Source organism: Aspergillus nomiae, assembly GCF_001204775.2.
Source record: "Aspergillus nomiae NRRL 13137 chromosome Unknown contig00409, whole genome shotgun sequence".
NCBI classification, from domain to species: Eukaryota; Fungi; Ascomycota; class Eurotiomycetes; order Eurotiales; family Aspergillaceae; genus Aspergillus; species Aspergillus nomiae.
The window spans coordinates 1-22,324 of record NW_015378464.1 but is presented as its reverse complement, the minus strand read 5'-3'; the positions used below and the strand labels follow the sequence as shown (position 1 = coordinate 22,324).

General features: G+C 48.3%; 13 protein-coding genes across 13 annotated transcripts; 7 read left to right on the top strand and 6 right to left on the bottom strand.

Moving 5' to 3' along the window:
* Positions 1-508: 508 nt before the first annotated feature.
* On the bottom strand, positions 509-2,281 carry ANOM_009297 (Zn(II)2Cys6 transcription factor; the record flags this gene model as incomplete). Its single annotated transcript, XM_015554553.1, has 4 exons — positions 509-1,211; positions 1,277-1,751; positions 1,812-1,904; positions 1,999-2,281. 4 exons carry the CDS (start codon positions 2,279-2,281, stop codon positions 509-511), a joined length of 1,554 nt encoding a protein of 517 aa, XP_015402713.1.
* Positions 2,282-2,956: 675 nt separating this feature from the next.
* Positions 2,957-4,209, bottom strand: ANOM_009296 (putative transsulfuration enzyme family protein; the record flags this gene model as incomplete). Its single annotated transcript, XM_015554552.1, has 2 exons — positions 2,957-3,988; positions 4,054-4,209. The coding sequence occupies 2 exons, from the start codon at positions 4,207-4,209 to the stop codon at positions 2,957-2,959; spliced, it is 1,188 nt and encodes a 395-aa protein (XP_015402714.1).
* Positions 4,210-4,889: 680 nt separating this feature from the next.
* ANOM_009295 (FMN-binding negative transcriptional regulator) lies at positions 4,890-5,663 on the top strand (the record flags this gene model as incomplete). Its single annotated transcript, XM_015554551.1, has 1 exon — positions 4,890-5,663. One exon carries the CDS (start codon positions 4,890-4,892, stop codon positions 5,661-5,663), a length of 774 nt encoding a protein of 257 aa, XP_015402711.1.
* A 698-nt stretch (positions 5,664-6,361) lies between these two features.
* ANOM_009294 (TauD/TfdA dioxygenase family protein) lies at positions 6,362-7,569 on the top strand (the record flags this gene model as incomplete). Its single annotated transcript, XM_015554550.1, has 4 exons — positions 6,362-6,548; positions 6,601-6,939; positions 6,990-7,361; positions 7,418-7,569. The coding sequence occupies 4 exons, from the start codon at positions 6,362-6,364 to the stop codon at positions 7,567-7,569; spliced, it is 1,050 nt and encodes a 349-aa protein (XP_015402712.1).
* A 276-nt stretch (positions 7,570-7,845) lies between these two features.
* Positions 7,846-8,924, bottom strand: ANOM_009293 (uncharacterized protein; the record flags this gene model as incomplete). Its single annotated transcript, XM_015554549.1, has 3 exons — positions 7,846-8,370; positions 8,455-8,676; positions 8,742-8,924. 3 exons carry the CDS (start codon positions 8,922-8,924, stop codon positions 7,846-7,848), a joined length of 930 nt encoding a protein of 309 aa, XP_015402717.1.
* Positions 8,925-10,472: 1,548 nt separating this feature from the next.
* ANOM_009292 (sugar O-acetyltransferase) lies at positions 10,473-11,342 on the bottom strand (the record flags this gene model as incomplete). Its single annotated transcript, XM_015554548.1, has 3 exons — positions 10,473-10,839; positions 10,913-11,149; positions 11,242-11,342. The coding sequence occupies 3 exons, from the start codon at positions 11,340-11,342 to the stop codon at positions 10,473-10,475; spliced, it is 705 nt and encodes a 234-aa protein (XP_015402718.1).
* Positions 11,343-12,124: 782 nt separating this feature from the next.
* On the bottom strand, positions 12,125-13,849 carry ANOM_009291 (flavin monoamine oxidase family protein; the record flags this gene model as incomplete). Its single annotated transcript, XM_015554547.1, has 5 exons — positions 12,125-12,373; positions 12,427-13,277; positions 13,341-13,487; positions 13,548-13,616; positions 13,663-13,849. The coding sequence occupies 5 exons, from the start codon at positions 13,847-13,849 to the stop codon at positions 12,125-12,127; spliced, it is 1,503 nt and encodes a 500-aa protein (XP_015402715.1).
* Positions 13,850-15,730: 1,881 nt separating this feature from the next.
* On the top strand, positions 15,731-16,465 carry ANOM_009290 (GNAT family N-acetyltransferase; the record flags this gene model as incomplete). Its single annotated transcript, XM_015554546.1, has 1 exon — positions 15,731-16,465. The coding sequence occupies one exon, from the start codon at positions 15,731-15,733 to the stop codon at positions 16,463-16,465; it is 735 nt and encodes a 244-aa protein (XP_015402716.1).
* A 675-nt stretch (positions 16,466-17,140) lies between these two features.
* On the top strand, positions 17,141-18,007 carry ANOM_009289 (MFS efflux transporter; the record flags this gene model as incomplete). The annotated part of the gene is made up of 1 exon (XM_015554545.1): positions 17,141-18,007. One exon carries the CDS (start codon positions 17,141-17,143, stop codon positions 18,005-18,007), a length of 867 nt encoding a protein of 288 aa, XP_015402719.1.
* Positions 18,008-18,927: 920 nt separating this feature from the next.
* On the top strand, positions 18,928-20,100 carry ANOM_009288 (alpha/beta hydrolase; the record flags this gene model as incomplete). The annotated part of the gene is made up of 3 exons (XM_015554544.1): positions 18,928-19,143; positions 19,193-19,445; positions 19,511-20,100. The coding sequence occupies 3 exons, from the start codon at positions 18,928-18,930 to the stop codon at positions 20,098-20,100; spliced, it is 1,059 nt and encodes a 352-aa protein (XP_015402720.1).
* Positions 20,101-20,596: 496 nt separating this feature from the next.
* On the top strand, positions 20,597-21,557 carry ANOM_009287 (SDR family NAD(P)-dependent oxidoreductase; the record flags this gene model as incomplete). Its single annotated transcript, XM_015554543.1, has 4 exons — positions 20,597-20,661; positions 20,720-20,959; positions 21,019-21,317; positions 21,373-21,557. 4 exons carry the CDS (start codon positions 20,597-20,599, stop codon positions 21,555-21,557), a joined length of 789 nt encoding a protein of 262 aa, XP_015402707.1.
* Positions 21,558-21,929: 372 nt separating this feature from the next.
* On the bottom strand, positions 21,930-22,280 carry ANOM_009285 (uncharacterized protein; the record flags this gene model as incomplete). Its single annotated transcript, XM_015554541.1, has 1 exon — positions 21,930-22,280. A coding segment is annotated over one exon (297 nt), but the record flags the coding sequence as incomplete, so codon positions are not given.
* Positions 21,939-22,256, top strand: ANOM_009286 (uncharacterized protein; the record flags this gene model as incomplete). Its single annotated transcript, XM_015554542.1, has 1 exon — positions 21,939-22,256. The coding sequence occupies one exon, from the start codon at positions 21,939-21,941 to the stop codon at positions 22,254-22,256; it is 318 nt and encodes a 105-aa protein (XP_015402706.1).
* Positions 22,281-22,324: the final 44 nt, after the last annotated feature.

The window sequence follows — 22,324 nt, the reverse complement described above, 5'->3', positions numbered from 1 at the left end:
ATGTGCAGTTGTGTCTTTTTAGAGGCCGACCAATAGTAAATATATTGTTTTGCCACTGTAGCAAGCTGCCTAGCCGTAATTCGTTCAGAGCTTAATCAAGCAGGGCCGGTAACAGTGTGGGAACACAGGAACATCTTCCATTAAGTTTGCGGTGCTCTATAGCATAACAAAAGAAAAGTGGGCCAGATAGTAAGTAGAGAGCTTTATTCTGTGATATAGTCATGTTCTTCGTAGAGTGGAAGAGATGTTCATTATCTTGTATTAAGTGACATTAGAGATTGAATGTTCTATGAGTTGTTCGTTGTAGCCCTTGTTGAGAGAAAAGCCCCGACAAAGCATGTTATATCATTGCAAGCGTATGTCTTGCCCAGTTCTAGTGTCTGTAATCAGGCCATCTAAATTGAGCCGTGGTTACATATTAATACGGCACAACGTAGAACGGTGACAGCTGATGGACATGCCGGCAATATAGCTGTCTGATTGACCACTAACAGATGGTAGCCAACGCTCAAATAAAAAGCCAGTCATGATCTAGGTCTCCGATGTCAAAGATCCATTGTGTCGAGGAAGCTTGTTTGTCGATCTTTTGCCAGTACGATTGCAATGCCTTGGCGGCATTCACCACGTTCAAACAGTTCGTGTCCAACCAGAAATTCTCCAATGAAGTGATTAAAAAGTTTCGCTGGGCCTGTGACTGGCATTCGAGGCCGGCAACAAATATCGGCCAAAGAACGCACTTCAATAACCTGCCGTCGTCTCTTAACGCATCGATGACGCCTATTAATTCAGAGACGAGCTCATCTTGTGGCGTAGTCACACTGAGCAGAGCATCCAAGACGCGCTGGCCATAGATTAGAGCGCCTAGTTTGTAGGACTGTGCCAGTTTACAAAGGTTGCTTAGATATCGCGATGAAGTCTTCTGTGACTCTGGTAGATTTGAAGCCCAGGTGTAACAGTCAAACTTGTGGATTAAATCAAGCACGCTTGTTATATCTTGCATGTGCGTGTTACTGGTCGTAGACGGCTGTGGCTGGGGCTCGACCATGCTGTCCCGGTAGGCTGAAAGACATTGGACGGCATGTAATAAGTACTCAGGACACCCAATGAAAGATTGTTCGACTGTTTCATTAAGTAAGGACTCTGGATGGTCTAATGAGGTGCAACCGGATAGTAACTTAGGACGGACAAACGTTGCCCCAAGGGACTCGATCCTGAATAAAAAGCGAGTTAGCCAGGGCGTATACAATTTTACCTATTGAAGGACCAATGCACATACACATGAATTTGTTTGATGATGAACTTTCTTATCTGTTCCACAGTCCGTCCTGGATCCTTGGAACTCCCAGCCTGCACCTCATGTAATTGACCGTTGGTAATCAGCCTCTTAGCGCCCTCAAGGTGGAAGTTCCATTTGTCGCTTCCGGACTCCAAAAGATCTAGAAATATAAGAAGGAAAATTGAAGCTACGGTCGTGTCCTGCTCAGATATTGTCGGATCGTTCAGCGCATGCGTTAGTCCTTGTATAGCTTGGTGTTTGAAGACGAGAGCATCTTGGTGAATCTGCCGGAGGTCTGGGGACGCCTCCACTACAGCATTCCCAAAGGAATAACCGGAATTAGCCCTGTGGCGCGCCGCGAGGGCCAGTACCGCCTTCAGTAGCAGTGAATCGTTCACAGCCAGAGAGATAAGCCTTCTCAAAGGATTCTCCTCGCTATCATGAACAATGAATACCTTGCATATCTGGTCGTTATCTATAGACAGACATTAGCCACGGGATATGGTAATCACCGACAGCCGCGAACTGTACTTACAATAATCAAGGTAATACCTGGATGTCCGGTCCAAGTTCGAGACGGGACCCGCCTCCAGAGCTAATGATAGGCTTGCTTCATTCTCGACTACATCTGAGCAGCACAGAGTTAGCATCCAGACCGATCTACTGTCGCACTGGAATCGGATACCACATGCAGTGCGACTCTATAGAGCGTGAGACCTCACCAGTATGGTTTTTATGATCACGCCGAACCAAAGCAGACGATACTACCTTCTTACTACTTTTCTTCCTTGGGACCCGATCCAACGTCGCCAAGGATGCCGAGGCTGCCGACGCATCCTTCACTGTCAACCCCTGCAGTCTGCCTCGAATAGCCACGCCTTTGACCCATCTGAGGGGTCTCTTGTCATAGCACTCTAGTCCAGCTTTCAGACATTTCTTGCAGGGGACCTGTGATTGGTCACACTGGATGCGCCGACGCCGGCATGTATAACAAGGGTCGTACATGGTGCATCTCAATGTGGGGGAACACAAGAGGATGAGCTATGTGGCGAGAGATCCATCGGGTGACTAGTGCCAGCTATTTGCAACAAGAGTCATGATGCAGAGCCAGAATCGATGGTTACCTTCACAGTTGAGCCCGACTAGGGAAAACAGCATAGCATGACCAAGCTATGGAGCGGACGTGGAATAAAGTTTGAGGGGCGCCAACGATTTAAATTTCACGAGCTCACTTTAATCGGCACTAACCCCTTCAGGCAATGCCTGTCGAGAGGTTCAGCTTCTTCATCGGTCACATGATATGCAGGAATTAGTAGGCCATATGGAAGATTGCTGGAAAAAGAAAATAGTATAGGGTCTTCCAACCTTTTTAAGCATTGTTCAGGGTCCCGAGTGAGCACTTTATTGTGGAAACTCGCGCTAAATTTACTGCCCTATGCGAAACTTTATATCGTACGCGTTACTAAGTGATCTGCATAAATATCGCCCAACACCGAGCATATACATGCGGCTGGGTTTAATCGTATGTCGCATTTAGCATGGCAGACTCTCAGCAGTGATTCTCTGGAAAGTTGGGTGTTTTCTTCGAAATTTTCTTTGGGTAAGTGACTAATTCAACAACAAGAATGTCAGAAACGGTATATCTCAATATGTACAGTAGAAAGAATTCGTGACATTAAATCATGATTGCGACAAAAGGGACTTGAACGCTTTAAGTAAATCGTTCTTCAGGTCTTCCCAGTTTTCCAGCCCAACACTAAGTCGCAAGAGTTTCCGGTCGACTCTGGAGTCGGACAATGCTCTCCATTCAATCAAGGACTCAACTCCACCAAGACTGGTGGCATGCTGGAAGAGATGCAACTTGCTTGGCAGGACCCGTGCGAAATCTTCACTCTGTAGAACAATCGAGAAAACAGGACCAAAGCCATTTGGCATCTGTTTCCGCACCCAAGGCTCATCTTGTAAGCTAGCATGATGAATCTTTTGAACGATGCTCTGGATAATCTGCTCCTCGCTACCCGGGGCTGGGCTCTGGGCCTGTAGTCCTTGGTTCAACCATGTGATGAGTCTTTCGGAGCTCTGGCTTGCACGCTCCACACGCACTTCTAAGGTACGTAGACTGCGCAGGCCAAGCCAAGCTTCTAAATTGCCGATCACACTGCCGAATGCAAGTCTATCCTCGAAAAGCTTCTTGGTCCAGTCTTGACGCTTCGTCGCCAGAACACCGCAAAGAAGGTCACTGTGGCCTCCAAAATACTTGGAGCCGGAATGCATTACAATATCAGCGCCCCATTGGAATGGATCTTGCAAGCTTGGAGGAGCGAATGTGCTGTCGACAATGAGATAGGCACCTCGCGAATGAGCCTTCTGGGCAAAATGCTCGATGCTGAACGCTGTACCCAGCGGGTTGACAGGGGTCTCTAGCAGAATCACATCCCCCTCTTCTAAGCTCTCCGCGGAGCAATGGAGATCCAGTTTCTGCAGTCCAGATAGGCGCGAGAGAACACCGATCACCTCATGGCTGCCGTGGTAACCTTCGCCGATGGAGATGCGGCGGGGATTCAGGAGTACCAAAGCGGCAGTCAGAGCTGCTAACCCGGTAGAATAAGAGATTGCATTCCCACCGATGAGTGATGAAAGCACAGCCTCGAAGCGGGTTGCGTTTGGAGCAAACTCCCGAGAGTATATATAGTTCTTTCCGTTGAACTCATCCTAAGGGTCGTTAGTGGGCTGTGGAATTGTCTGAAGATGTACATGGTGGTAACAGGGTTGCATACCACAGGGTCTACCGATGGCAGGAGGTCATTGGGATTACTGGGAAACCTGTATGTTGTGGACAAATGAATTGGAGGCGCAACGTCTGTGACGAGATTGAGCGGGTCGTCGGCATGCAATGCTCGAGTTGAGCGATGAGTATCGTTTGCCGTGGACATGATGTCGCGGTAGTGAACTGAAGCCCAGAAATGAAGAAAAAAGACTCGAAGAAACCAGCATGATGGCAGACCATGCTGAGGGGCAGCATTTATAGATATCTGCAAGCGGATATCTTAGGGCCCACTCCCGCGACTTTCCTAACTGATGCTTACTCCTCAATCTCTGACACCTCATTGGTCTATTGGGCTAGAACTGCCCCACTACCATCAACTTCCCAAAAGAGACACGCTAATTCTGGCAGATTTTTGACATTCGGCGTCCATCCGAAGTGTTTGCCATCCTTCGACAAATAACTTCTGTTTCTACGCTGAGAAACGCCGTGAACCAGTAGAATACTTTTGGGAGTTTCTTACATGATCGAGGCCTGACTGAACAGCGCCCTATGACCAACATCTCGAGCTGCTCGGCCCTGTGCACCAATCAGGATGCGTATAATTCTTAAGTCAAGATTGACCCCTCGGTCCACTCCGTTAAGATTGGCTTCATCTGATGTTCCTTAATTCTTAATTCTAAAACTTCGGATGGGACTGCCCGTTGGGTGTGTCAGGTGATGACTCACCTTGACATGGAATATAAAAGCACCCGGATCCCTCTAGTGTAGCTAGGATTGCAAAATCAAATCTCGCCTTCATCCATCTCTCTCTTTTTTTCCGCAATACCACACAATTGCACATAAGTCATGTATCTCCGCGCAATTCACGCCGAAACATCGATCAAGGCTCTCTTTGAGCTGATTCAACAGAATCCCTTGGGAGTACTCACCACCGCCATCCCATCCACCACGCAACACTTCATACAGTCTAGTCATATCCCATGGGTGCTGGACATTATCTCCGATGACTCGGATGCGCCAGTGAAAGGTCGACTGCGCGGCCACATGGCCCGCCAGAACCCGCACAGCAAGACGTTCATCGAAGCTCTGAACGCCGCGGGCCTGCCCTCCGCTTCACCACTGCAGCAGGAAGTTCAAGTGCTCTTCACGACCAACACGCACCACTATGTGACTCCCAAGTTCTACACCGAGACCAAGCCCGCCACGGCAAAGGTCGTCCCCACCTGGAACTACGCCGCTGTGCAGGTCTACGGTAAGGCCAAGATCTATCACGACAGTTCCGCTCCCGAGACCTCGGAGTATCTCCAGAAGCAGATTCAGGATCTCTCGGAGCTGAGTGAAACGTCCATCATGGGCTACACGGGAGAGGGTGGCCGGCCGGACTCGTGGAAGGTGGCTGAGGCCCCCGAGCGGTACATTGATATCATGAAGAAGAACATCATTGGTATTGAGATCACCATTGAGGATATCGGGGGCAAGTTCAAGATGAGCCAAGAGTCGACCAAGGGAGACCGGGACGGTGTGATTCAGGGATTCGAGAACCTTGGTACAGAGCTTGGCCGCGACATGGCTGCACTGGTTCGCGAGCGGGGGGAGATGAAGGATGCAGGCAAGAAATAAACCCTATTATGTTGTTAGAGAACTAGAACAATACCCTTAGAATAGTCGTTATGAAAGGATTTTTTGATGATCCTGGTATCTCCGAAGAATCCTCAAATGATGAATGAAGTTTATCAAAATCGAGTATTGTAGATGTGGTACTGTAGATAGCTATATTCTTGGTAGGTATACTACAAAATCTATCCAGTTATTATTAAGAGTCTCTTAGGGATCGTAGATCTTTAGGGATATCAGCACTAGGTGGCTAGGGGTGTCAGTACTAGGTGTTTAGAGGGCGCCAGTGCTACATCTCTACAGCGCCCTAGGCTAGGGCCCCAGTTCTGGGGGTGGTGGCCAGGTTCGGGGGCGGTAAGACACTAAGTCTTTCAAGGTGCCTGGTAGCCGTGGCTTTATATGTAAAACGCTAAGATTTCGGTAAGAAATGCGGAAATCTGGTCTATTGTCCGTTCGCTCGATTTAGTCTACCGTACCAAATAGTGTTTGGACATGTCATCTCGCGTATTCTCTGCGGATCTCGAAGCCGACCGAATATCTGCAAGTACCCCTCCTCAGTGCCACGTACAACTCCATTATTTGACAAAAGTAATGCAGCTGTATTGCAAGATGCCATCACTTATAACTGTGCTCGAAATTCTGCGGCGAGAGTTGTCTCGCCCTTTTACAATTCTCTATCTCGACCAAGTCAAACAGATGCCAAAATGGGTACCATAAACCCGGATCACGAGCGACAGTTTGACGGACCTCTGCAACTATCCGGTGCTCTTGATAAATACGAATCTTTCGAAGTCACTCCACTTCTCGGGACCGAGTTTCCCAATGCTAGCCTCAGGTCCTGGTTTGAGTCCCCAGACTCCGACGTACTGATGAGGGAATTGGCAATCACAAGTAAAGGTGGCATATCTCCATTCCCTGGATTTTGTACTAAGTTATTACCCAGTCTCGCAGCGTGGTGTCGTCTTTTTTCGAAAACAAGACGACCTGACCGATGACCTCCAAAAATGTATCGTCCAGCGACTTGGAGAGTTGACCGGGAAGCCAAAAACATCCAAGCTGCATATTCATCCATTCTTCTACTCTGCACTGCCATTGGGAACTGATGATGACGAATTAAATTTTATCAGCGCCAAACAAGATGCCATGGCATATGGGAAACCAGAAAGATTTACCAAGAGACAGAGTGCTCGGTGGGAATGGCACACGGACACCCCTCAGGAAGTTATACCTTCCGATTATTCTATGTTGCGCCTGGTGGAATTACCAAAAGGTGGAGGTGGAGGTATAGTGGTTGATATGTCTTTCTTCTGTTAATCAGCTAACCCTCGGCAGACACCCTCTGGGCCTCTGGATACGAGATCTACGATCGTATATCCAAGCCATACCAGCAGTTCCTTGAGGGGCTTACTGCTACCTTATCGGAGCCCAAATACGAGTCCTTGGCCAAGAAGTTGAACCATTCGCTCCATCCCGGACCTCGCGGATCACCGGAGAACGTCAAGTTGACGCCGGTGGTTCATCCAGTAGTTCGAACCAATCCAGTGACAGGGTGGAAGAGCCTATTTACCGTCGGGCACAGCGTGAAGAAAATTAATGGCTTAACGGCGAACGAGAGCGAGAATCTGCTCAGGTGGTTTACACAGTTGATCATGGAAAATCACGACCTTCAATTGCGACATAGGTGGGTGAGTCCGAATGATGTTGGTAGGTGTAACCTCACAAGTCTCGTACTATTCTAGGCTAACCAAAGACATGGCAAGCCATCTGGGATAATCGTTGCGTCTTTCATGCGGCTACTAAAGACATCGATGTGGATGATGACCGAGCCGGTCACAGGGTTTCGGGGATTGGTGAACGTCCGTATCTTGACCCTAAGAGTCTCAGTCGACGGGAAGCGCTTGGCCTTCTTTGATGGTAATAACAGTTTCGGGAGGGTGAGTATTCGATTTGTTTTATTTTGATCTATACTACCCTGCGAAAATATGGAAATTCAGTTCAACATATCCTGTATTGAAGTCTTCTATTCCACACAGTCATCACAAGATCGAATATGGTAGCATGTATGAATGAAAAGCCATCAAATTCCTTCACAATTCACTAAATGCGGAATCTCACTAAGGACAACTTGATTTGCCAAAAGCGAAAAGCGTTAGAAGTGAAAATAACGTAAAGTCCGCCCGCAACTGGCCTAATGGTTTGCCAGTGGTGCCGGAAACACTCGTGTCAGATACTGTCGTACGTCCTCCTTTTTCTCCCCAAAATCACAATTAGTGTTCAAATCAGGGATGATCCAGTAATTCAAATGATACCCTCTAGTACCTAGCGGTCGTTCTACACGATGGACCGAATGTTTGATCTCATCGACCATTCTTCTGAAGATATGACCAGACAGCAAAAGAAGCTCTCCAGGCTTGCAATTCGCCGGGACGAAGGGGGCAGTCTCCGCAACTTTCGTAGTAGATAGGTTCCCCTTGAAGTTATGCATATCTGCAACATGTAGACCCGCAAGTGAGTCTTGGAAATTAAACAGCATAGTTGTGGGGTCCATGTGAGGAGCAACGCGAACCGTAGCCAAGTCTCCCTCATCATCGAAGGGGTAGTAATACGGCGCAAAGAAGGAGTTCCGTTTGCTATGTATGGTGTTCAAAGAATGAGGAAGATTCAGTTCCGAGGATAAAGCGTCTAAGAGGGGGACATATATGCGATTGCACTCCTATTACTCAAGCCTCAGTAAGTATCTTATTTGCATGCGGAGCGCGCTCGCCAATCAAGCCATCTCATAAGTTCTAATACGTACCTCGTGCATCGCTTTTGCAGCGTCCACAAGCTCACTGGCGGGTGCAGACCATCTCTCCCCCAGCCCATAAACACCGTATTGAAGTTCCAAGGTCTCATCCATGTGTGGTTCTCCGCGGATCAACTCGCTTGCGTACGGAACAAAACGAGACTGTCGGGTTGCACCAGAATTGGAGTGATCCGCGATCTTTTCCTCCATCGGTCGTTCAAAGAAGCCTGGGCACTAACCTAAAATTTAGTCGTTTCAACCATAGGAAACCTGAAGCTAGACTCAGGCAGTACACTCACCTTTTCAAAGCATTTGTCTATGACACTCTGTGGGATTCCATGATCGCTAACCCGACAAGCTCCGTAGCGGCCTAGAGCCCGTACGAGCTCTGCCCTACTCGAATCGCGGATATTCTTTTCCTCATGTAGAAGATCGAGGTAGCTAACTAATGGAAGTGGATAGTTTTCTTCGATGGACCCCATTGTGTCTATAGAGCCCACTTTCAGTTTCACGCCGGTAGTTTGAAAAGCTGGGGAAGCGCATTTACAAATAAACCCATAGCTGATAGATCACGCGAGTTGATTGATTCAGCAAAGTTGCTGCATTGACACGTCAGACCGAAGCACTGGCCCGCGCAGGTTTCAGCTCCCCTTACGCTCGGTAGCTTAAATTGCAGTGCTCGCTTTATTATTCTACTGGAAGTGTCAGTTATCCACAGGTATATTGGGCATGTGCTTTTTTGTGATGAACACTGCCATTGAATCGATAACGGAACGTTGGGCGGGGTATAACATATACCGGCCCAGCTTTCGCAGTTTGAGTAAATTCTCATTTTCTATAGGAGGAATCATTTAATAGAACCTTCCCCTCGGGCTCTACTAATTCTTTAGTTTTTTAACGTGCCATGGAGGCGTAGTAGATAGTTGAATCCAGCGAGATCTTGGATCCTGTTGAAAATGCGCTAACGGCTTGATCGTGTTCCGTTGACTTAGGTTTCCTCCGCTAATGCATGCCGCCTGGCAATGCCGCAGTACCAACTTGACAGCGATATCGGTAACATTCGCCCAATAGGCTGAAGGGTCAGTATAGATCTCCATGACGGATTTTATTCCGAATCAAGTTCTACGTGTGTAACTGTGCTCTTGCCTTTTCTACTGTGTAGTTGCGCAGATGCTGAGCTAATCGACTTGACTCAGAGTGTATATATAGTCACGTTGACATAGAGTAGTCTTACGTGGACTATGTGGCATACAAAACGACAACTTTGTCCTTTCCAGTGTTCCCTATTTTTAAAACTATATTAAAACAGTACATAGAACCTACCTTTATTATTATTATTAAGATACTAACTGATATAGGGTTTACTAAAGAGAACTGGACTGCAACGGCGGGCTATATAAGTCACCCCAGCGCATTCTGGATCGTTGATCCAGAATTACTCTGACCTTTCGCCTTGTAGAATATCGGGCCCTGGCGATATCTCTTACACTCCTCTACATATTGTCAAAACGCCAGCCTATTCATGGCTCAAGCATTATTTTTGTCAGACGATGAGCTATTTCTCTGTCATGAACTATTACTATTTGAGGGTGGGCAAGATATTTGGCCCAATAGTACTACAGAGAAGAAACAAGTACTTGCCGCTCCGTATGAACAGATCCACTCTCGGCTTCTATCGTGTGTTCCGAAAGTGAGAGACAGCTTGTGCCTTGGAAGACTGTTCGAACTGAAGCTTGTACTGAGCAATGCCTCTCGTGGCTTGTTCACCTTAGGGCTTAAGATGTACTTTTATATCACAATGGACTAGTATGTTTGTGCCGCCCTCAGTCGACGGTTCTGAATGGATGTATCCATTAGATAAATCTTCTACTATGTCTGATATCATCAAGGTGCAGCATCTATACATGGTCTGATGCCATTTGTTCTTATGATGTGACTTTCAGATCATTATAAGGTCTAATACCAATATCCATCGATAATAACAGATCTGAAAACAGCCCTCTATTAAATCTACCAACAAATCTAATCCATTACTCTCTATCCTCCCTTCCCAGATTCCGAAACGGGTTCGCAGGATCATTCTCCTCCTCCTCAACCGAAGGAATCGTCTTCTTCACCCGACAAGGACTGCCAACCCCCACCGAATAGGGCGGAATATCCTTAGTCACAATCGACCCAGCACCGATGGTGGATCCCTTCCCAATGCGCACACCCGGCAGAATGACTACATTAGCCCCAATCCAGCAATCATCCTCGATGAAAATGGGATGGCCAAACTCGACAAACTTCCGGCGCGAAAGCACACTTGTGTCGTGGCCGGCAGTGATGATGCTGACATTCGTGCCGATTTGCACCCGGTCGCCGATGACAACGAGACTGGTGTCTAGCACTGTCAGGCTGTTGGTTCGTGCCATGTTAGCGTTTCGCGTTCGTGGAAGGTGGCTTTTGCGCGTGTATTTGGCACACTCACTTCCAGTTGACGAAGCAATCGCTTCCGATGATGAGGTTCGACCCGTAGTCGGGTCTGAAGGGCGGCTCGATGAATGTCCCGTCTCCCACGCGGCCGACGAGCGCCCGTAGTCGCTCCATGCGCTTGTCTGCGATCTGGTCGTAGGGGACTGTCTTGGTGTCCAGGTTGTTGTAATCATCTGTTAAGCCGCGGCAGCGGTGGCGAGCTTCCAAGAGCTTTGGTGTGTTGGGGTTGTACCTGGTCTCGTTAGCTTTTGCTCACCACTAGGATTGCCAATAGGGCCTTGAAGAGGGGTTTGATGTCTAGGACTGGGCTGGAGTCAAACATACATCATTCCAGAGACCATGTATTCATATTCCTCGCACATAGGGACCCCGTTTAACCCACGTGCCAGCTCGATAATCTCGGGGCGTTTCTGTGTAGCTGCCATTTTGTCTATCTGTATTGAAATCCGACAATGATCTTCTCCCAAATGTCAAGAATAAAAGACAGAGATTGAGATAAGTAGAATGAGTAAATCGGCTATGCAATGACTTAAACCGACCAAACGGTCCAGAATATATGCGCTCAACCGAACCGAACAGCTGTTATTTAGGCAATCTTATAATTAGGACTTTGCCTCCTGAAATGCTCCACTCCTGATGAGTACGTACTGGGTCTAATTATTGCGGTGGGTGACTGTTTCAGTGCAGCAGTTGGATATCATGATGCCACGGTCATGGACCCCGCGGAGACGACGCCAGATGGATCTCCGACATTTCCCCGACGCCCAAACTCCCTTGCCTATTCTGGGCAAACTGCCAGCAGCCGTGGGGGCTTGAGAGTCAGGTGAGGGGGCGGGGACATCTGCCAGCTTTCATCGTGCAGATGCGCTAACCGCTTTTGCTCTTTTAATAGCCGCGCTTATCGGCCTTATCAGTGGGGCTGCGCTAACTGTTTTCGGTTGATATGTTTGGACAACTAGAAGTATACTCCGGAGTAAGCGATCATGGAGAGAATTTTGTATACGGTCAGCATAGGCTGTATGTATAGTGGGTGAGGAGACATGGCGGAGAATTTATTATACCACTTAGGGGATATATTTCTATAAGTTTAGAATGAGGTTTTGCGCCTGACAAGTGATTAATTGACACTAACAATGCTATGATAGCTACTATATCAGAAAACAGAAAAGCTCTATCCCGTAGAACGCCCATACTTAGATCCGTAGAACTACATTCTAGCTTTGACAGGCTTATTACAGGCGCTCTTGAGTTCCCGAATAATCTGCAGTGCAGCCTGAGACCCCTGCTCGAGCGCACCGTCAATAGATGCCCGCCAACCATGGGCCCAGTCCGCAGAGGCAAAGAAAACCTGTCCATGGCGGCTCTGCAGCTCATCCTGATACTTTGACATGAACTCGGGACGCCACCATGCGGGACCACCTTGAGACCAGGGATCGGTGTTCCAGTTGTGGAAGACCTGTGCAGGGATTAGTAAACTGCAAGTATATCAACAGCGGATGAGGAAAATACCATCTTTTCCACTTCCATAGGGTGTAGCTTTTGGAATGCATCAATGGCCTTCTCTGGATCCCGTTCAGGGACAAATACGTCTCGTTCATCCTTCCCGAAACCCACGATGTGCGCGTTGCCGCTGGGTGTGACTCCGTCCCCATAGCCGAACATCAGAAGATTTGGATACCGCATGCCGTTCCACGAGGTTAGGTCTGATCCTTTAACATCTGCGTGGATCTTGGTCATGTGGTTGACGTGTCCGATTGCAATTGCTTGCTGGCGTGTCGGAGAAAGAGGCGGAGTGAAAGAGATAGTGTGAAGCACGTTGAGTGGAATAGTGCTCACCACGCGGCGAGCTCGATATTGTTTACCTCCTGTTGTGGTTACCTTTACTACGTTGGTCTCATCGATGACTGACTTGATCGGTGTTTGAAAAGCGTACTGCAGCCCGTTGTCCACGGCCTCCTCAAACATAGCACGAGCAAGGGCCGACTGGCCTTGACGGAGCTTGAATGTAGTCCATATCGGGCCAAAGTTGTCTGGGCTATACGACATCAGCGCATGGGACCGGACCATGTCCCACAGGCTGGAGTTCTCCATACTACCACCGGAGATGTGAAGCAGTAATGCAGTAAGTATTCCTGCCTCTTCGGGCGTCAACAAGTGCTTGATCTCTTCGAACCGGTCGCGACAGGAGATCTTGTCGTATCGTTCCACCTCAAGTCGATCGACCAGAATGTTATCGAGCTGCGCATGCGGTAATGGACAGATTGCGCGGCAGTTCTGTCCGTCCACGTTGACGAAGATATTCCACGCTCGCGCAGTGATTTCACCTGCTTCCTCGTGAGAGAGTTTTCGTGGGGTTGCCCCTGAATGAACAATCAGTTAGAAATATCCATGAGGCTTTATAAAGTAGATGAGGCTTTGTGCACCTGGAACGTTGATTGTGTAGTAATCATTGGCATATTGTCGATCGTGGGTAAGGATAAGATCTCTATCCAACTTATACCGCGTCATCTCTTGGAATAAATATGCCATATGGTGGGTTACCCATGTTCCTCCCATCTCGTATAGAAAGCCTTTGGCGAGTTAGCTATGCCACGAATTTAATCTGAAGGACTGGAGAGATAAATGCTTACCATCAGACTCGACAGTATACGTTCGTCCACCGACACGATCACGGGCCTCCAACATCAAGACCGAGAGACCTATAGCGCATGAGCTTAGATTTCTGTACGATAGAACATTGCTTACCGCAGTCCGTCATATCACGGGCGGCCATCAGGCCACTATAGCCGGCCCCAATGACAACGGCATCGTAGATGTAGTCCACAGGAGCAGTTTGTCTCTCAGGAGGGTCCACAACACCTCCGCAATGGAGGTTGCCTTTCCGGACGCCAGTGCCCTTTCTCCATACATAACCATCCTGAGTTTTCTTCATCTTGTGTAGTGCTACCTTGTATTTCGTGGATAACACGGCAACCGGGCACGAATGTTAAAAATAGAGAAAGCGATGGACTATATGTTTTTGATATTTCCATAGGGAGAAGCGATACTGAGATTAAGTCCTACACCGCACTTTTATAAGTGAGCCCGTTTAGTCTGTGAATATAAACATCCCAGAAAAGGAAATCAGTGGGTTGTTAGTCCATGTCAACGCGAAACATGTCTGGCATGATCAATATTAACGTTGATATCAAGTTAGAGCAGCCGTCGGCACACAGCCGTCAGTTCCGTGGGTACAGCCAACTACCTAGTTAGGAAGGTGAGTAGTATTATGAAGTCTTATTCTTACCCTGTCGGACAAGTTCAAGGCTGGGAGAGTCTGGTACTGTCTAATGCGGGTCGCTGTGACTATCTCTGCTCGTCGCAAGATAGTATGAGACGTAGTCGGGGTTGATTGGGTACGGTCTGTTCCCAATTTCTTTTACCTCTGATACAGTATAAGTAGTACTAACTGCACGAGATTCACCAAGAATATATAGGGAGAATTTGGATCGATTTTGATTAGTCTGCTCCATGTGACTTCCTCACTACCCAACTGGACTAGGTTATACTCTACCAAAGCCAAGAGGATAGAAACTGGTTCCTAACGGATGCACCACAGTCTCTCGAGGATCCAACGCACTAACACCTCTAATCCAGCCCTAAACGCCCACTCCGAACCTCCCGGCTTCAGGAATCACCAAACGCGAATAATAATTTGGATCGGGTGTCTCCTATATTGAACATTATTAGTCCCGTTACGACCGACAGAAGCTATCCGATGCCTTGGCGAGGAACAAAGGGCTCGGGGCTTATGGAACCGACAGGAATCTGGCCATCCTTATATCAGCACTGTTGTTCTCGAGCTGCATAGAAACGTGCTTGATCAAGCATACTTACTTAACTAGTTTCACATGGGACCCACTAGTGCTTCACTCCATCATCAGAATATCATTCCTTATTTGAGTCTATTTGATATCTGTAGGCTTTCCAATATCATCGAATGCTTTATGCTAAGCTGGTGATTTCAAAACCCGAAACTAGATCAGCCGTCCACCGGACATGGAGAAAACTTCTACAAGGCTATTTTGCATTTCAAATGTTTTCACCGGATAATTGCGCTTGCGTTCCGGAGATGACATAGCGTACTTGGCTATGTTTCTTAGCTTTCATTTAAAGGAGGCACGCTGGCAATATCCAGTATACTACTAGATCATATAGGTTTTCTGGTCCTAGGGCGACGAGCAAGAGCGATGGCAACCACACCTGACCAGTAATATTTTCATGTATTTTTTTGTGGTCTCTCTATCATACGAGATGAGTTATCAATTTTTATTTTTTTTTTCCTTTGGCGAACAGTCGCTGAAAACGGGCGTTGCTGAGACCAGAAGAAAAGAAGTGGAGATGCGCCGTCCAACGACATCTCGGATGCTGTAGCTCGGCAACTGCCGGCCACCATGCGTAGAAACCACATATAAGGGAGACTATAGATGGAACCAATAAAGTTGACGCGCCCCGAGGGATTCCAAGAAGTTTACCCATATTTGAGAATATACTGAAATGTTGACATACGCCATGATAGCTACAGTGCGTAGATCAAGGCATCAAGCCAAGCATGCCAAGCAGACTCGCTTAAAGGTCCATCTCGGCTACCAAACCATTAGTTAGATTAGATTAACCAACTCCTTGGGTTATATAATTTGTAAGCCCATTAGATCTTGCCACGGTAAGCAGACCGACCTCAACATATTCCAAAGAACTCCACCAACACCAAGCACGTCATCATAAACCCGGCAGTACCACAAACGACCAGAACGCCTCGAACACGCAGTCCAACATGACCCAAATTCGCGTGGAGCCCGTCACAGACCCGGCGGACTTCAGCCGATTCTTTGAGCTGGCTGCCCTCACCTTCGGTCATCAGGTCCACGATGGGGTCTGGTGCGCCATGAACCCTGGCTGGGACACACCCGAGGGCCATGCGAGCGGAAGTGCCCGTCTTGCGGCGCGCTGGTCCGCCACCACCAAAGACCGACATGGCAACCCCAACACCATCTTTCTCAAGGCCGTCATCGACGGTGGCTCGGATGAGGGAAAGATTGTCGGCGCGGCTATCTGGGAGCAGGCTTCCATGGTGGACGGGTACGGCCAGGCGCCTGCACCCGATATCGGCAGTGCGCTAGACCTGGAAGCCCTGTACCCAAATCAGCCGGACGAACAGCGTTACCTCCGGCAGGTAGACCTCTCACTGCGCCGGCGCCGCTTGGAGGTTATCCGGGAGATTGCGACGAGCGCGTCCCCGGCGGTGATGGCGTTGGACTTATGTGTGGTCGACCCAGCGTGCCAGCGACTTGGAATCGCTACGAAACTGGTAGAATGGGGCCTGCGGGAGGCCAAGGCACGCGGCGGACTGGAGGCTGTGCTGGAAGGGTCGAGCATGGGGCGGCATGTTTACAGGAAGCTTGGGTTTGAGCAAGAAGGGGGCGAGTTCCGTTACGACGTGGACGATCAATTTCGGGATCGTGAGCAGCCGTCGAATGTATTTATGCGTACCGGTAGACCGGCAGTATGACGAGCTCCACTGCCTGGGAGTTTCCTCAGCAGAGGCATATGAAGAGGCTTGGGTCCTCAAGCTTGTCATTCTTCTTAACCCAGCCAAGTATAAAAGAATAAAGAAAGTCCATTAGACGTTTCTAGGAACATTCGACAGTATTGCTGATTCAGGCTTCAAAAGAAATCATTGCATGGAACTGTTATGCGAGCATGACCAGTGAAGGCTGTTGTAATTGCTTCAGAGAAATAGGAAACGGCTTTCCACCAAGCATTCTTCTGCCTGCAGGTTAGCGCATACCTCATTCTGGAGGATGCACCTAAAGCACAAGAAATGCGAGTGTTAGCTGAAGCTGTAATATTGAACTCTGTTCAAGGGGTGTTTAATCATGGAGTGTAATATAAAACCAGACTTACTAGTACTTGTTTTATAGTTTGGTAATAGTCTAATGGATCCACAGCTCTGCCCGACCCTCGATTTAACCCCATAGATGCAGTGTATGTCCGTGGTTTTGTGGATCAAATGCTTGTTGATTTGTAATCGTGACTCTGAGGCGAGATATTGATTTCTTTATGTTGAATAGCCATTGATACCTTAATATCTCCTCATTCTAACTTGTAGCAACCCTTGATATACGATTGCTTCACAAGATTCTGTATTATCGCTTCCCTTGCACGCTTTTGTTTACTTACCATGATGCCAAACAAGACCGCCAACACACCTCTGTATGGGCAAGCATCTCCACGAGTTCCGAGTCCCGCATTATTCCCACGGTATGATGCTTCGAAATCGCTGTCGAGTCACGAATTAAATGAAATTGCGCCAGCCAAAAGCAGATCTCAGTCAGGTAGAAACAGGCGAGACGATGGACCGAAACAACATCGCGATTCTGGAGAGCAAACAAATGATGACGGGCCGCAAACGACGGAGCGGGCAACGAACCAGACACTCCCACAGGAGAAGGCCAATTGGCAACTAGTCAGTGCATGTCTCATGAACTTTGGCAATGGAATGAACGATAGTGCGCCTGGTGCCTTGATCCCATATCTCGAGAAAGACTACCACATCGGATATGCCATTGTTTCACTGATTTTCATCGCCAACGCCGTCGGATTTATCCTTGCCGCTCCTTTGACTTACACGATTAAGGCCAAAGTAGGTCATTGTAGAAGCTATGCACTGTCTATGGGCCTCGTCACTGTGAGCTATATAGCGATTGTCTGTCACCCACCGTTTGCTGTCATCGTAGCTGCTTTTCTTCTTCTCGGCTTTGGAATGGCCATGAGCATAGCCATGAACAACGTGTTCTGCGCAAATCTTCCCAATTCTACCACTGCACTGGGCTGCTTTTCTGGAGCCTATGGCATCGGTGGAGTTATCTCACCATTGTTTGCCACAGCCATGGTGTCTCACGACATTCGTTGGACATACTTCTACACCATCACATTGGCTGTTTCTGTGGCCAACCTGTTGCTCTCAAGCTTCGCATTTCGGGATTACGATGAGAATGCCACTATGGTCTCCCAAAGCACCCGACTCAGCAATTCCTCACATGACCAGTAACAATGATCATTCACAGGGTCGATTGCAGTTGCTAAAAAAGGGGATTCAAGATCGCACGACGATACTAGGATCACTGTTCATCTTCGCCTATCAAGGTGCCGAAGTCTCCGTTTCAGGCTGGATAGTCTCATTTCTCATCAACTACCGGGGTGGGGATTCTCGAAGCGTCGGCTATGTGAGTGCCGGCTTTTGGGCTGGGATCACTCTTGGGCGATTTCTGATTGTGTATCCCGCCCACCGAATTGGAGAGAAAATTGTCGTCGGGTTGTTAGTAGTCGGGGCGATTGTCTTTCAACTCATGACCTGGCTAATCCCAAATATTGTCGGTGAGGCCGTGGCTGTGGCGATCCTGGGCTTGTTGTTAGGTCCCTTATACCCATGCTCTACGGCGGTTTTCGCAAAACTCTTATCTCGGCAGATGCAACTTGTAAGCCTGAGCTTCATCAGTGCTCTTGGGAGTAGTGGTGGGGCTGTTTTTCCTTTCTTGACTGGCATTCTTGCACAGCAGGTGGGCACAATGGTGCTACATCCCATTTGTCTTGTGTTGTATGCGGCGATGCTCATCACTTGGTGCTCCTTACCGAAGATCTCGAAGCGATCGGAGTAAAATTGCCTATATAACATAAGCCAGTATGATGTGCTAGGCCGTTGATATATGATACTTATTCCAATCTGGGCAAGGAACGATGCGTACGAGGACACTAACTAGTAATGTGGAGCAAAAAGAAGCTCCAGTATTTTTCCTTCCAAATCAGGAAATACAAACCCCACCTATTTAATTAGATATATTCGATATTGGTGTGGTAAGACACCACTACAATCTGTCTCATATGTACTGTGAGAGGTGGAATCCGTACCTTTTCAACATCTCAAATAATTTACTTCTCAGTGTATGGGCTCAAAGGAAATAAGAAACAGCCATGCCAACCACACCTTTCTTTGATTTACTGAATGCGCTCGACTCAATCAACAACGCAGAAAAATATTCTGCTTTCCATACCGTTAACGCTACATATAAGACATCCAGAGATGAGAATTCCCACATCACAGCTGACATTCTCATTCCGCGCACTTTGCGGGATACCCAATATCAAGGGCCACGGCCGGTGATCGTGCGAATCCATGGAGGTTTTCTTGTACGGTATGATGGAGACTATCTTCGAACCAAGGCTAAACTGTTGACAGGTAACGGGATCAAGTTTGTACCCACCGTGGTTCAGCAACTGGATCCTGGAATATGCCTTAATAAACAACGCCATCATCATCTCCCCCAACTACAGGCTTCTCCCCGAAGTGACTGGAAGAGATATCCTGAATGACATGAACAACTTTTGGCACTGGCTCCACAGCGGATCAGTAGATCCCATTATCTGGGGAGCTGGATACCAAGGTGTAACGCTGGACCAAGATTCAGTCTTGGTGGTCGGGGAAAGCGCTGGTACAAGATATTCCCTTTGCCCTTTTCTCTTGGCTTTAATTGCGGATCTGATGGCCATAATCTAGGGGGCTACCTAGCCATTCAACTGGCAATTACCTACCAGTCTGATATCCGCGGGGTCATTGCAGCGTATCCCATGGTGGATTTACGATCCAAATTCTACACAGAGACATACTCCAAGCCAGTTGTCGGAGTGCCCAATGTCCCAGTCAGCTTGCTCGACGATCACCTTGCCATGATGGCAACCAGGAAACAGGGCCGAATTGAATGGGTTACAGCAGCTGATCCGCCAGATCGGCTGGAATTGGCATTCTCAACGGTTCAGAACGGCAAATTTCTAGATTTTTTCGGATCGAAAGATAGAGGGCTCTTTCCGATGGAGAGACTCCAGGATCGAATCCTGGCAGGAGAGAGGGTCCAGTTACCACCGATGTTTATCTTTCATGGGGAACAGGATTCGGCAGTTCCGGTAGATAGTTCAAAGGCATTTGTGCGGTTTTTGAGGGAGAAGGTACCGCATGCCCGTGTTATGTTTTACACCCAAGACGGGGACCATGGGTTTGATGTCGATGCAACATTAGAAACTCCGTGGCTGAAGGATGGGTTGCAGAGGATTTCGAAGGTGTGGTTGGAATCATGTAGCTCTAATCTCTGATATGGTTACTCCTTGTAATGATTTTTTTCTTGTGCCTACAATGCAAAAAATAGTATAATCCAGACATTGTACGCAAGAGGGCTCTTTTGTTCTTCCCCTTTTACCCTAGTCCATCTTCTCATGTGGAGTATGACGAGACAGTCTAAGGCAAAATTCTGATCAACATAGCAGATACTCCCTATCCTTGAAGCCTTCCTAATTAATTGATATCCGAAGTTTTCCCGCCAAGCGAGAAGTTGGGCCAGTTCCCTGATTCGGCAAAGCCCTCAACTTCCCGATTCAGCAATGTTGTTCAACCCATCGATATCACTTTTTTGCAGAAGCTTCTGGATCCCCTCATTGATGCGGGGTTGGCAGTGGTATCGGAGCTTGATAGGAAACTGATAAGAGAGATATATAGCACCTATGATATTCTTCACTGTTCACAATCTCTGTACTTCCTATACAATCATTCCAAGCTTCTCACAGCAGTTCCTATTCTCACATTCACATCAAAATGACCACCGATTTCTCTGGCGTTTCCCTGAAGGGCAAGACTGCCATTGTCACAGGTGCCTCTCGGTGAGGAGCAAACGGGATCCCCCATTTGCATGGACCTTATACTAACAGTACCATATAGCGGTCTCGGAGCTGGCATTGCCCTCCTCCTCGCCAAGCGCGGCGCCAATGTCGTCGTCAACTACGTCTCTGACGGCAGTGCGAAGCGCGCCCAGGAGGTCGTAGACCAGATCAACAACCAGATCGGCACGAAGGCCATCCTGTGCCGTGCGGACGTCAGCAAGCTGGAGGAAATCCCTTTGCTCGTCGACGCGGCGCTGAAGATTAGTGAAACCGGCAAGATCGAGATCCTGATTCATAAGTTCGTCATTCTATTCCCTCGCCTTGTTTTCCATGTGCTAACATGTTGGCCGATAAAAGTGCCGCCCAAGGTCTGGAAGCAAACCTCCTCGATACCACCCCGGAATTCTACGAGACACACTTCAACTGCAATGTTCGCGGCCCGATCTTCCTGACCAAGGCTGTCGTCCCGCATATCGCCAAGGGCGGGAGGATTGTGTTTATCTCGTCTGCTGGTGCGCGCCTGGGTGTCGCGGGCCAGACTGTCTATGCGGCTACGAAGGCCGCAGATGAGGCTTTGGTGCGTGTCTGGGCTAAGGAGCTCGGTCAGTCGCATAATATTACGGTGAACTGCGTCAACCCTGGTCCGATTGCTACTGGTATGTACTTGTGTTGTGTTTAACTCTTCTTCGTGTTGATACTAATGTCCTGTAGACCAATGGTTCCAAAGTGATGAGCAGTTCCTGAAGGACATGCAGCCGTTGATTGAGTCCACTCCGGCTGCGGCGAGGGTAGGAGAGGTGGACGATATTGCGCCTCTGGTGGCATTCCTTTGCAGTGATGACGCTCGCTGGACTACGGGAGCATGCTTGTCAGCGAATGGTGGTCTCTACAATTAGTTCAGTTTGTGTTTTAGAGTAGTTGGTAGTCATAGCATCAATGCATTACGCTTCAATGTGTTTCAAACCTATTATATAGCCTCCACTCTGATAACGCTGCTGTGTACCATCCCGAATACCTATAGTGACTCAATCCAGTAAAATCAGAACCTGGCTCAACTAGTTTGTAAGAGAAGCAAGATGAAGACTCAAGCCTCACAATTGAACCACTACCACGAGTAACCCAAGCCTCGTCCCCCCCCCCCAAGACAACATTTCTACGCAACTACCTCACAATATCAACAAATACAAGACGAGATAACAACCACTCAAACTCATACATAATACCATGTCCCACCACCCAGTAACCCAAAGGTATAGAAACACAATCCCCTAACAATCATGATAAACAACCCCCTCAGCCGCGATCTCCGCCCTCATCCCCTTCACATTTATCTCCTTGACAATCACCGTACACCAGGTCGGCGTATGCCCAGGAACCATCCTCCGAAAAACATCCTGCATAACCTTCTCATCCTCGACATGGACAAGATAGCTCGTGAAACGATAGCCCTGGGCCAGTCCCTGGCTCACCCCGGCGTTCTTCAATGCAGCATCGAGACAGGTGAAGATGGCTTCGAATTCTGCTTCTGCTGTTCCTTGGACCAGGTTGCCGGTTTTGAGGTCCAAACCGATGTGGCCAGTGGTGAAGACGAGTGAGCTGGTGGGAGATACTGGTACGGTGGCTGTTGTGGCGAGTGAGGCCGGCTTTAGGCAGTCGCCTACTG